The sequence below is a fragment of the Thamnophis elegans genome, chromosome 6 (assembly GCF_009769535.1).
Source record: "Thamnophis elegans isolate rThaEle1 chromosome 6, rThaEle1.pri, whole genome shotgun sequence".
NCBI lineage: Eukaryota > Metazoa > Chordata > Lepidosauria > Squamata > Colubridae > Thamnophis > Thamnophis elegans.
In genome coordinates, this window is record NC_045546.1 from 459489 (window position 1) to 473449 (window position 13961).

A 13961-nucleotide genomic window follows, 5' to 3' on the forward strand; every position below is an offset into this window, starting at 1 on the left:
CCATCATACACCGCTTTGGACAGAATGCACCTCCCTTTGTCTACATCCTCATGGGCAACATCTACATCCTCTTTCCACCATTTATGAATCCCATAATTTATAGCATGAAGACCAAGGAGATCTCGGGACGGCTCCGCCAAATGCTCAGGAACCTCTGGAAGATGTAGCCCAAGGGAAGACGGGGGACTTCCTCTCTGCACAGAAGGACAATGTCACATTCGCTTTCTGTGTCTCCTGCAGGCCAATCCTTTCCTGGTTAGATGGCCAAACAAGGACTAGGAGGACCCTGGCTCACCAGCCCTCCAAGGGTTTTAGTGCCACCACTGTGACCTTCCTGACCTTTGAATAGGTTTCGCACAAGGACAGTGAGATATTCTAGGAGCCCCATTTTTAAATATATTCCCCAGCTTGAGACGATTGACAAAATCAGAGGCCTTTTAATTCCCTCTTCTTTGTGGCAGCCCTTCAAATATTGGAATACTGCTGGGGGAGAGATGATAGCAGTCTTCCAATATTTGAGGGGCTGCCGCAGAGAAGAGGGGGCCAACCTATTCTCCAGAGCACTTGAGGGCAGGACAAGAAGCAACGGATGGAAACTAATCAAAGAGAGAAGCAACTTAGAACTAAGGAGAAATTTCCTGGCAGTGAGAACAATTCACCAGGGGAACAACTTCCCTACAGAAATTGTGGGTGCTCCATCACCGGAGGTCTTTTAGAAGAGGCTAGACAGCCATTTGTCTGAAATGGGATAGGTTCTCCTGTTTCAGCAGGGGGATGGACTAGACGATCTCCAAGGTCCCTTCCAACTCTGTTATTCTATTACTCTGAATGTAGCATATTGATATCTTTTCGATAATTTTTCCTTTCTCAGTTATCCTATCTTCCTCTGCCGTCGTGTTTCATGTTCTTCAGCATTTTCAAAAACCATGTAGAACATCTCTTTTCTCATGTCTGGCTCTAATCTGCATTGGATGACCCTAAGCACCATTTTGTTAGTGTGTGAAATCAACGATAGTGGACAATGACACGCACACTCTATTAACTCTCCTCTATTTGGTATTGAAATGTAGATTGGCACCGTGTCAAGCACTGTCTCATTCTCCAGATGTGCTCCACGCTTTGGTTGGAACCTGCAGAGATGATTCTTTTGTTGCTTCCATAAGTGCCCCCCCCCAATGATTTATCCAGCCCCATTCTAAGCTATATGAATGTTGTGCAATTTTAATGTCTGTTCTTTTTAATTTTTATATGTCCCCCCTCCCCGTTTCTATCTGTAAGCCGCCCTGAGTCTCTCGAGAGTGGGCGGCATACAAATCCTAATAAACCGTAAACCGTAAACCGTAATTCCCCTATTGGGGAGGACCGTGGCACAACAAAACCGCACTCGACTAAGCCGCGCCCGATTAAACCGCGTCGCTGACATCATCAACAGGACGCAACAGTGAGTGCGGAGAAAGAAGGGCGCTTTAAATAGCGCTTTGAAAGCAAGCCGATTCAACTTAAGGTAAGGGTTAGGTTTAGGGTTATCTTTAGGGTTAGGTTTAGGGTTAGGTTAAGGGTTAGGTTTAGGGTTAGGTTTAGGGGGGTTAGGTTTAGGTTTAGGGGTTAATTTTAGGTTTAGCGTTTACAGCGTGCTTCTGTCTCCGCACTGTTGTCGCCCTGTTGATGACATCAGCTACGCGGTTTAGTCGAGCGCGGTTTAGTCGAACGCGGTTTTGTGGTGGAACCGGGGAGGACGTCAGTTTTGAACTGCAATGTACTAAAGTAGCAGTCAAATTCTCTGAACTGAATATAATCTTCTTCTAGACATTGAAGTCATAATCTTACATTATGATTATAAAGAGTGCCCTGTGCATGTGTATTTCAGGAAATAAAGCTTTGCTGTTGAGCATTCTGGCTACTAAATGCAAAAAAAATGTATTTCTCCTTTTTGAGTTTTGCAGCAAAAACTGGTATTTTACAACTGGACGGTGGAAAGAATTTGGCCTTCGCATTAAGGAAAATCTAGGCTGTCAGACTCTGATTTCTTGTTTTGTGAAGTTTGCTGCTCCCCTCCCCCAGAAAAATCAAATTTCCTCACCTGTCACTCGCTTGTGTCAGAAGGGCACGTATGGCACAAATCTTCATGAGTGCAAAAGTGAAATAGCCACTAGGCAAGGTAGCTCTCTACCACCACCCTGGTACACATTGGCACTACAGCACAAAAAAGCCACCCTCACTTCTTGTATTCACGTATACCAGGGGTCACCAAACTTGGCTTCTTTAAGACCACGCTGGCCTAGGAATTCTGGGAATTTAAGTCCACAAGACTGAAAGTTGCCAAGTTTGGAGATCCCTGACCTCCACGTATAGTTTGCAGGAAGCAAGTGGCATTCAATTGTGTGTTTCATGCAAACTGGCCCTTCAGCGTTGCTCTGGGATCATCTCCCAATTTGCTCAAAGCTTCCCATCCCTCTGTGATACCCCTCTGTCCTCCAGAAAAGGAATCCTTGTTTGAAGAGTAACAGTTAGGTAGACTTCATAATATGATGGAGGCAACGTCCCCTTTTCTTACTTTCAAATTGTATTTGCAATTGCATTTACTTTTTATCATTGCTAAGCAGAACCCAATATCATTAGCAAGGTAAGAATAGCCCTGTTGACCCTGCAAGCATTTCACCCAGACCCCGAGAGGACTGGCAAGCAAGAGGCAGAAGCATCTCTTCCCATCACAGCAGGCAACTTTTGGCCAGCTTCCCACAACCAGTGGAACGGAGGTTGTCTTCGGAAGTTGTGGGTGCTGCTCCATCACTGGATGCTTTTAAGAAGAGACCGGACAAGCATTGGTGTGAAATGGTCGAGGGTCTCCTGCTTCAGCAGAGGGATGGATTAGAAGACCTCCAAGCTTTCAAAGGGTCATCACCTCCAATACACAGTACATAAACACAACAAAATAAATAAATGAATAGAAAATTATGCCTATACGCACGTATATGAGACAGAGAAACAACACGGTCTGGTTCAGCTGTATACAAGTACAAGTGAGGGGCTTTATTACAGCTGACCCAACATTTAGCAGTAACAGCTAAAAGCCCTTCAAGATCCAGTGCCCAGGCATTGGGGAAGAGAAGGGGGGCTGCTTCCCTGGAGAGAGAGGGGGGGCTTCTCCCCAAGCCTTCCACCCTTCCTCCTCTGTCCAGCATCCCTCCCAGCACTCCCCCCTCCCAGATCAAAGGACCCCTTGCAGTCATCCCATCACCCCCATCCCGACTCCCGGTTAATTCTGGGCCTGCTCTGGATCTTCCCACCCCAAGGCATCCCATGCTTCATATAATGACTGCATTAGGGAGAGAAGGCATGAGGACTCGTTAAGTGAGGCGACTGCTACTGTAACGGCTGCTTATGGTTGTAGGACAAGGACTATCTGTAATTTGATTCTCATCTCTGACCGGCTCTTTGCGGGCGACCCTTGTGGGCCTGGGGAGCCCAGGGCTATGGCTCAGTCCACCCTCTGGACGGCCAACCTCTCCTACACGTGAGGAGGAGAGCTCACGGCTCCTTGGATGGCAGCGGGAGAGGGAGGCCCCTGGGGGTTTTCTTGCATGGATATTTCTACTTCTTTGAAATAATGTCGCAAGTTCTCCACGAGGAATGTAGAGTGTGATCAGAACTGCCAAGGCCAAAAACTATCCTTCATCACACATGGAACTCAACTTTAGCAACTTCCAATTGTTTGTAACACAACAACCGGAGCCTTGACTCACCTCCCAGCCTCTTCTGCCCATTTATCATTTGGCCTGAATGTTACGAGGCTAAACTGACGGGGATCTTGGGTTTCCCTGAGAACATAACACAAGAGGAGACCACATCTCCTCTTCCACTAGTTTCTTTACTTTTAACTTCAGTGGAGCCAAAGGACGTGAAAGGGGATTTGCCAAGGCTTTTATTTTTTTGTAGTAACATCTCCAGGACTGACACCAAATCAGAGCAGTAACTAGGTTGAATTCTACTGTATTGTGCAATATTAATGCACTATCAGGGGTTTTCCATTCAGTTGTGTAGAATGTTTGTGTTTTATCTTTTACAGTTTTGTTATATCTTTTTTTTAAAAAAGATTTATTTTTATTTTTGATTAAACAGGCAAACACAACACACACACACAAATCATCTTTCGTTACATATTGTAGAAGTGTGTCGATTGGTTACAAATAACTTTCGTGCATCTCTTCCACAGTCATTACTTATAGTTCATATCACATTGTATATTTTAAATCAAAAATCTTTATATATCTTACTATCAAGATCCCACAATTCTCATTTGACTGTGGTTGTTTTAACATCCTTTTGCATGAAATAGTTCAAAATTAAAAAACACAACCACATTGTAGCATTTCATTAATTATTTCTAATATCATCTAATAACATTACTCCTTTATAGCATGTTCTAAGTAAAAATTAATTATGTTTGATAACAAGGTTTCTAATCCTCCTTTCCAAATTGCTGTTTACAATTTATATCCCAATTCCTTTTATTAAACCAGTACATATATATATTGTTCACTATATCCCTTGTCATTTCATTGTTATTGTTATAGATATTATTTATTAACAAAAATTCATTTGCTAATTATATCAAATTTCCTCTCATCAAACCAACACATGTATGTACCTTATTATTCTTATCAATTATTTATTTAACATAGCACTCTAGAAATTACTAAATTACTAATCACTAATTACTACAATTAACTAATTTTTTATTATCAACTTTCATATATCAGCCTGTATCCTTCCAGTAATAATACAGTCTTATTTCTTTTGTCATTTGTGGAATTGATCTATTTATTTCCTTAATAAAATTTTTGTGGATTTCTCTCTGCAGCTTGTTGCTTGTAGCATCACTTAAGTAATCTCGATGCCCTCCAGCTTCTATTTTAATCGTCTTATCTTTGGTTGTCAATCTTGCTTCTGAGAAGTTCTCTCTCCTTAAATCCATCATTTTTCCTCTTTTTTCTTCTTCCATGCCTTGAAGTATAGCAATAGCAATAGCAATAGCAGTAGACTTATATACCGCTTCATAGGGCTTTCAGCCCTCTCTAAGCGGTTTACAGAGAGTCAGCATATTGCCCCCAACAATCTGGGTCCTCATTTTACCCACCTCGGAAGGATGGAAGGCTGAGTCAACCCTGAGCCGGTGAGATTTGAACCGCTGAACTGCTGATCTAGCAGTAGCCTGCAGTGCTGCATTTAACCACTGCGCCACCTTGGCTCTTAGGTATAGGTATAGTTCCTAGGTATATAGTATAGGTATAGGTATAGTTCCTAGGTATAGTTCCTGTCGATCTAATTCCCTTTTCCATACTCCCCTTTTCCCACTTTCAACCACGTTCACTCCACTGGTAAAGTAATCAGTTGTCTTGTCTTTATAATCATTTTCCCCTTCAATTTTGAATTCCGATCAAGATGTTTTGCAAAGTTATTGTTTCTTTTGAATATTGTGCCATTTTGGCAAGCTGGTAGACACTGCCACTCTGGCTTTCAAGGCTTCTTATATTAAATTAGCTTAAACACAAGTTCATTTATGATCTTCAAAAAAGAAGGTTCTATTTCTTTTTCTCTCCCACTGCCAGTAAGACTCTCAAAGTACACCTGTAAAAACAATCCGTGCCCTTGCTTCTTATCACTTTCTATAAACAAGTTGCCAAGCCTCGAGTTACAAGGTCAGTGAAATCAAAAGGAAAAGGGAAAGCGCATTGTTTCTCAAGTCTCCAGCCTCCAAGTGGCAGTATTGCTTCCCACTCTCTAATGTTATTTCAAACTTAAAAGAAAGAGTTCTTAAATAGAATTAATAGCAAGTAATAAAAGTCCTTGTTGAAATAAAGAAGACTTTAATCCATAGATTAAAAACAAAAATAAAAAAATAGAAGAAGAAAAACTGATCCGTTATCTATTTTAAAAAAAAGTTCCGAGCACTTCAATCCACAAAGTAAAATTACAAAGAAAAAGAAACACACTATCCAAAGCAATCCAATATAAGTTAATTTCGCCGCTTATTTTCTTCTGCTTTCAGATTTAATTTAACTTAAATTTTTTTGAGGGGGGCAGTCTTTTCCAAAACAGTAAAGTTTCCTCACCAGATGGACATACTTTCTCTTTCCACTTCCCTTCCATTCTGGAGCCGTCCCAACATCAGCCTTGGGCTGGACTTTTTGTCGCCGGCTTGAAGAACTTCTCTTGGATCGATCAGGGACTTTGCAGTGTCCCTGAGATCAGCAAGAAGCTACGGGATGGTTTAGGTCTGATTGGACCACCCAGCGGCAAAAGTATCGGCAGCGGTCTCAGAGCATCGAGACCGCACGTCTGTATTGTTGCGGCGTTCGATCCTCCTTCAGTTTTCTTATATCTGATGTACACTGAAGATGGCATTCAATTTTGTTAAAGTAAACTTAAACTTAAATGTTGGCTCAACCTGGTGCCTGAGGAGAGGATGCCTCCACATGCCCACAACTTCCTCTTCCTGCTGATGGGCTTGGTAGATCTGCAGAGGCTCCGGCCCTCACTTGATTGTCTTCAGGGCCAGCAGTGCTGCAGGGCAAGATCTTCACACACACACACACACACACACACACCCTCCCTATTGTCTCTGGTGATCTACTTAGATAGTCTGCTAAAGTCTCTGGAGAGTGTCCCTCATCCAGGTTGTCCCACGGGTGCTTTTTCCAGAGGCAGCTGGACTTTGTTTTTCCTTGAAGACGTTTCATTTCTCACCCAAGAAGCTTCTTCAGCTCGTGGTCTGCTCTGCCTTCTGGGAGCCCCCAAAGCAGCCTGGAACTTCTCCAAGAGGGCCAGGCTTCAAAACCAAAGAACCAGAAGAGCAGAGAAGGACCGAGCTTAGATTCCAGGCAAGGATCTGGCTCGGGCTGGTCAAGTCTACAAAGACTCCATTCTCCTAGAAGGTGCTGCACTTGTGCTGCACAAAGGGTGCTCTGGAGGATGTAGGACACCCGTAATTGACAAGGCTGTTTCTGCTTGGTGAGTTTTTCAAGCTCAATGGCCTTCAGATGCAACAGTTCACACATCATGTTTACTAGGATGGCTGCTTGCTAGGTGGTTGGTTCAGTCCCAAAATCCGTAGCCAACATTTTCAATCTCTGAGAAGTGCTTGGTGTTCTCTGAGCTGACGTGCAAATATTTCATTATCCATCTAGGTAACATCCTCAGCGCTCATGAGGTTGGAGTTTGCTTCTTGTTTAAATACAGTAGTTTGCTCTGCCAATGTTGCCAATAATTCATCCTTCATAGTTCCTTGATTATTGTTTTCTCCTTGTTTGTCTGGTGTTTATTTCTGCTTCTCTGGGTGTTGGCTACTAGAGAGAATTGTCTTTTGCTTAGTATTTTTATTATCTCTTTTGAATGGCATGTAAATATGGTTTATCTGTATGTGTCCATTGATGACTGATTTGTCTGAATGCCAACCTTCAAGGAATTCCCCAGCGTTTCTTGATTTAGCTTGTCTAGCATGCTTACAGTTACTCAGCTGAAGCTGTGGTTGAGTCTCTACGTGTGTTGTGAGATTAAGGAGTTTTTATTGTGTCTTCTGACTGTTATTTTGTATTCATGTTTGTGTTCCGCTAGACTTTTGCCTGTCTGTTCTCCTTAGTGGCTGTTGCAGCCCTTACACCGTAAGTTGTAGATGACTTCTCTTTTTTCTTCATGGACTGTTGGGTCCATAAATATTGGTTTATTTAAAATATTTCAGTTGGTTTGTATGCTAGGGCGATGCCCTGAACCTGTTCTTAGATATTCTGTACATATGGCAGTGTTATCCTGCTGGCAGTGTTATCCTGCTGGCTGTGTTTAGTGGGTTGAGTGGTTAGGCATTTTTCCATGTCAAAAAAACAAGCTCAGAGGGCATCAAGTACTCCACAGCTCAGTCCTGACTTTCATAGATCCTCTTCACTTTCAGTTGTTTTCAGTTGTTTTGCAAAATTGCACCTTGAATCCTGACAGCCCACTCCAACCACTGGCAGACCAGGGCTGCCCGCCTGTTTCCTGCCGGGGGGAGGGGCTTGGTGGAGGAACGGCCCATAGATTAGCAGAGAGTCAGACCTGCACAGTGTTACAGGAGACGGAGAGAGAGGAATTTCCTGCAGCTCTGAGAACATTTCCATCTCTCTTTTTCTGCTTTGATTGACAGGTGCTTCAGTGAAGCTGGTGGCCAAAGTAGTTGCTGCAATTATCTGAACGATGGGCAATTTGACATACTTTTGGCCTTCTTTCTTTGTGTTGCAAGGCGTCCCGGGGCTGGAGGTTTATCACATGTGGTTCTCAGGACTAGTTTGCACCTGCTATGGAGTTATTATTGCTGGGAACTGTATGGTTTTACTAGTCATTGTACTAAAACCAGCCCTCCACAAGCCCATGTACTACTTCCTCTGCATGCTATCTATGACCGAATTAATAACGTCCACTTCTACATTGCCCAAGATGCTTTCCATCTTCTGGTTCCAGGCTGGGGAGATCCAAGTTGACAGCTGCCTTGCCCAGATGTTCTTCATCCATGCTTCAGGCATGGTAGGGTCAGCGGTGCTGTTGGCCATGGCCGTGGATCGTTACGTGGCCATCTGCTTCCCTCTCAGGTACAACTCTTTCTTCACCGGCTCCCTGGCTGCCAAGATGGGGGTAGCAGCTGTGGTCAGGGCGACCCTGCTGATGTCTCCAGAACTTCTCCTGATCAAGAGGCTGACCTTCTGCCGGACAAACGTTATCCACCACACCTACTGTGAGCACATGGCTGTGGTGAGGCTGGCCTGTGGAGACACCAGGATCAACAGTGTTTATGGGCTGAGTGCGGCCTTGGTGGTCATTGGGGGGGACCTTCTAGGCATTGGCCTCTCCTACTTCTTCATTGTCCGTGCAGTGCTGCGCCTTTCCTCCAATGAGGCCAGGCTGAAAGCTTTTGGCACGTGTGGCTCCCACCTCTGTGTCATCACAATCCTATACATCCCAGCACTCTTCTCCTTTCTTACTCACCGCTTTGGCCACAACGTGGCTCCCCATGTTCACATCCTGCTGGCCAACCTTTATCTTCTTGTTCCTCCCATGTTGAATCCCATTGTCTACGGAGTGAGGACCAAGGAGATTCGGGAACAGGTGATTCAAGTGCTCCTCCCAAACAAGGCCATGGTCAAATCTAGAACTCTCTGAACCAGATCCCGGAATCTCCTTCTCCTCTTCTCATCTTATCTGCTCGGTTGGGGATCCAGTGTTTGTAGGTCGCCATGGTGCTTTTCTAGAGCTCCACCAGGGTGCACAGATGGAGGAACTGCTTTAGTTACCAGTAATGTAAAAATGTGCAAGCACCAGATTTAGACCTTAATTTTCTCCAGTCACCTAGCTTGCTTAGGCCAGAAATAATGGTGGGAGAAAAAGGTAGCTAGAATTGTGCAGAGTGGAGAGATTGATTCGTTCTCAAATGCTGCTTCTGGTGAGCTGGTGAGAAGGAGCTAGACAGACACAACGGAGCAGGTCTGGGTCTCAGCTCCCAGAGAACACAACTGCCACAGAGAAGGTTACCGAGAGAAAGGCCATCCAGAGAAGGACCAGGCCAGAGATAGGAAGGTTAAGAATTAACTGCCATACCGACCCAGCAACCAGACAGATCAAAAGAGGGGGAAAGGGGAAGGAGGATCCACATCGTGATGTAACAACGTGCAGTCTCGATACTCCAAGACCGCCGTTGACACATTTGCTGCTGGATGGTCTATTGAGACCTAAACCATCCTGTAGAGACAGTGATCAGGAAGACAAAACTTTGCTGGTCTCAGGGACATCGCAAGGTCGTTGATCGACCCAAGGGAAGCGCTTCAAGCCGCCCCCAGGCTGACAAAGTTGGGACGCTCCGGAAGGAAGGAAGTGAAAAGAGAAAGTGAGTCCATCTGATGAGGTATTTTTTCTATTTTGCAAAAGACTGCCCAAAGAAATTTTTATTTAAAGCCAAATTAGATCCTTAAGCAAAAGAATTGAGCAGCGAAATTAACCCTAATTGGGTTGCTGTGGAAAGCTTTTTTTTTCTTTGTAACTATTCTTTGTGGATTGAAGTGCTTGCAACGTTTCTCATTTCTCCTCTTAAAGTGAACAGATTGATTTTTTTTCTTCTGCTTTTTGTTGCTTTATTTTATGACTTCTGGATTAAAACCTTCTTTCTTATTTTAACAATTCTTCCTATTACTTGTTATTAAATTTCACTAAAAGAAATCTAAAGAACTTTGTTTCCTATAAGCCAGAGATAAATATTAGACAGTGAAAAGTAGCACACTGCCACTCGGAGGCCAGAGGCTGGGGGGTTTGAAACAATATATCTCTAATCTTTCTTCTTTGACTTCACTGACTTTGTAGCTGAAGGGTTTGTAACTTGTTTACAGAAACTGATAAAGAGCCAAGGGCATGAATTGTTTTCACAGGTGCCTTTGAGAACTATTTTGGCAGGGGAAGAAGCTGGAGGGAACAGAACCCTTCTCCTTTGAAGAGCATAAAATAACTTGTGTTCAAGTCAATCAAAAAATGAAAGTGGCCTGGAAGGCTAGAGTGGCAGTGGCTATTAGGTTTTTTTTTTCTGTTTTGGAAACATGGATCAATACTTAGATGAGGAAGCTTTAAAATCCCAAAATATCTTGGCTGGAATTCAAAATCTATTGGAAGGATGTGGGAGAATTGAGAAGAAGCAGGAAAGACGAGTCTTCCTCACAGCAAACGTTGATGGGGTTGGAGCCCCCCAAATTAAAGGGGAGAATGAAGATATAAAAGATAAAGATAAGACAATAGATGACTTTATTAATGGAGCAAATGTGGGTGAAAGTGGAAAGAAGGGAATATGGAAAAGGGAATTCGATGAATTGGAGCTCTACCCCAGATTCCAGGATACAGAAGAAAAAAAATGGTAATGATGATGGACTTAAGAAGGGAATTTTTTTCAGAAGCAAGAATGACAACCAAAGACAAGCTAATTTTAGTAGCAGCTGGTGGGCAACGAGATTACCTGAGAGATCCTTCAAGCAACAAAGTCCAGAGAGAAGTCTATAAAAACCTTATAAAAGGGATAAAAAGAAAACTGACACCAGAATTGTCAAGAGAGATAAGACTGTTTTGTTACTGGAAAGATACAGGTTGACAATGAAAGTTGATAATAAAAAATTAGTTGATTTTGGTGATTAATAGTAGGAATTTAGTAACTCTTAGATTATTTTAGATTGTTATCAAATGTTTATTTGTTAACAAATAATTAACTATAATAACAATAATGAAATCATAATGATAATGGATACAGCTTAATGATATGTACATGTACTGGCAATCTAGTAAAAGAAATTTGGATATAAATTAAAAATTGTGACTTGGGAAAAAGACCTATAAATTTTATTAACAAATTTTCATTTAGATCTTGTTATAAATGTGTAAGTTTTTTTTGGGGGGGCCCCTGACGAGAGGAGATGGGACATAAATAGTAAATGATTTTTAGCCAATTATAATAACAACAACGAAATGTTAATGGTCATTGTTTAACAATATATTCATGCTATGGTATTGGCTAAAGTAACTTAGATGTTAATGTTAGTGAGTTGGTGGGGGAAAGGGGGGGCTTAAAAATGTTATCTATTGACTTTTACTTAAAAGATGCTATAAAGGTGTAATGTTATTGGAGGGTTTTTTGAAATAGCTAATGAATTCCAACATGTGGTTGTGTCTTCAAGTAAGAATGTTTTGAGGTAAAAGCATGTTAAAATAATTGTAGTCAAATGAGAATTGTGGTACATTGATAGTAAGATATAGAAAGATTTTTGACTTAAAGTGTATAATCTAATATGAACTATAAGTAATGACTGTGGAAGAAATGCAGGAAAGTTATCTGTAACCAATCGACATGCTTTCTACAACATGCAATGAAGGATGATTCTTTTTTGTGTGTTTTTGTTCAATTAAAATGAAATAAAAATTTCAAAAAAAAAAAGAGGGGAGAAGGGATCTATGATGGATGCTTCTGCCGAAGGAACCCATCCATGCATGCAACTGTCATTTAGAGTCTCTTCTTCTCTCCCCCGATCCTTTCAATCCCCTGGGGCCGAGTGTGGCAGGCCAAGTGAACAGGTGCGATGGCTCCCTTGGATCCTGGCTCAGGCAACAGAGAAGCCTCCAGGGACACCCAAGAGGGATCTTCAGGAGCATCAGGGGACCCGGAAGGCTCCACAACAGGAGTGGGCGGGTCAAGGAGAGAACGTCTGAGGGATCCATGAGCCTGGATGAACAGCCGGCTGCCCAGGCAGAAGGCGAGGTACAGCTGCAGCCAGCGCGGATGACCACCCGGCTGCATGGGCCAGAGAAGAAATGCAGGAGTGGCACAGAGCAGGCGTGGCCTCCCATGACGGGCAGAACGAAGCAGAGGAAGTGGCAAGAGAGGTTGAAGAGGCTTCTTGCAAGGAGGCAGCCTCACCCCTCCTAGTGAGGGGCATCAATTGGCACCTATTTAACTCAAGGGCCGAGACAACGGTTTGCAATTAATGCACATGCTCTAGATTTCCTTCAGCCAACTGAGTTCCTTGTGCCTTGGCTTCTGGGACCTCCTGCTGACTCCTTCCTGCTTTTGACCTATGGACTGGTATCAAGCCCTTGGCCTTCGCCTGGAGCTCCTCATGCTTTGGACCCATAGACGTCTATGGACTCCCCCACACTGTGTCTCAACTCCATGACTTTGGACCGTTACTGAGTTCGTTGGGAAGAGATCCCTGAAACTCTGCTCTTGCGGTCAGGATGTTGGGGAACGACAACACACGTAAAACCACACAAACACGTGTTTGTGGACTGGGACAGAACATTATGCGTGTGTGTATGCACCTTTCCTCACATGATGCTGAAGCAACTGTGAATAACAAAGCTTGTGTAGGTTTACAGAGACTCTGTGTGCTCCCTCATCACCAGTTCAGATCCTGAACTCTCGAATCTCCACTGAAAGGGGTGAGGAATTCTAAATGGGGGAATTTGTAACTGGTTACCCGTTTTCTGAATGTCTTTTAACAATGGCAGAGCTTCTAATGCAGTGTTTCTCAACCTTGGCAACTTGAAGATGTCCGGACTTCAACTCCCAGAATTCCCCAACCACGCATTCACTGGCTGGGGGATTCTGGGAGTTGAAGTCCAGACATCTTCCAAGTTGCCAAGGTTGAGAAACACTGTTCTAATGTCTTTGCTGGGAAAGGCCTTACTAATTCAGGGAGTTATCCAGTCTGGTGTCTGGCCTTGAAAAATGGCTCACATTGAACTCTATAGCAGTCAAACATCAGGAGTGGCGTTTTGCATGACATGGTTTGCTAAATTTCAATTCCATACAAGCTACAGATCGTGGGGAGTAACAACAGACTTCAACCTGTTACCCATCAGCCCCAGCCAGTATTAAGGGCGTTTGCATCTATAGAAAGACCTACAGAAGACAGCTTGGGTAGTCCCAGGCTTGTTCAAACCCTCCCCAGAAAAGGTCTTGCCTCATTTAGGCCTCACGACTTCCTCCCCAGAAAACTCTCCAGCTTCTCCTACTTTCTATTGCATCTGCTGGTGCTTCAAATCCTTTCCTTAATCACTTTCCAACGGGTGGAAACGAATCAAGGAGAGAACCAACATAGACCTGAGGAGAAATTTCCTAACACAAAACAAAGAACTCCGAAAGTCCAAGAGTTTGCACAGCCTTTTGTCCAGAATGGTGCAGGGTCTCCTGCTTCTGCAGGTTGGACTAGAAGCCCTCCAGGGTCCCTTCCAATTCTGTTGATGGCGTTCTCGGCCCTTCCACTCCTACTTCCCAAGACCCTCATCACTTCCCTTGCACAGAGAGCGAAGGAGGGGCACAAGACCCACGGCTGCTTCTCCCCCCAAGAGGCCCTTCCGCACCTGTTCCCAATGTGGAGGAACGTGCCCTGCCATTAACGAAAAGGACAGCG

The 13961-nt window shown here is 43.6% G+C and overlaps 1 protein-coding gene across 1 annotated transcript; it reads left to right on the plus strand.

Annotated features, from left to right (window-relative positions):
* Positions 1–8223: 8223 nt before the first annotated feature.
* Positions 8224–9186, plus strand: LOC116510064 (putative olfactory receptor 52P1). Its single transcript, XM_032219434.1, has one exon. The coding sequence runs from the start codon at positions 8227–8229 to the stop codon at positions 9184–9186; it is 960 nt and encodes a 319-aa protein (XP_032075325.1). The 5' UTR covers positions 8224–8226.
* The last annotated feature ends 4775 nt before the right edge of the window (positions 9187–13961 follow it).

Excerpts from the sequence above, each read along its gene's own strand:
- LOC116510064 (XM_032219434.1), top strand. The coding sequence starts at position 8,227 with ATGGGCAATTTGACATACTTTTGGCCTTCTTTCTTTGTGTTGCAAGGC.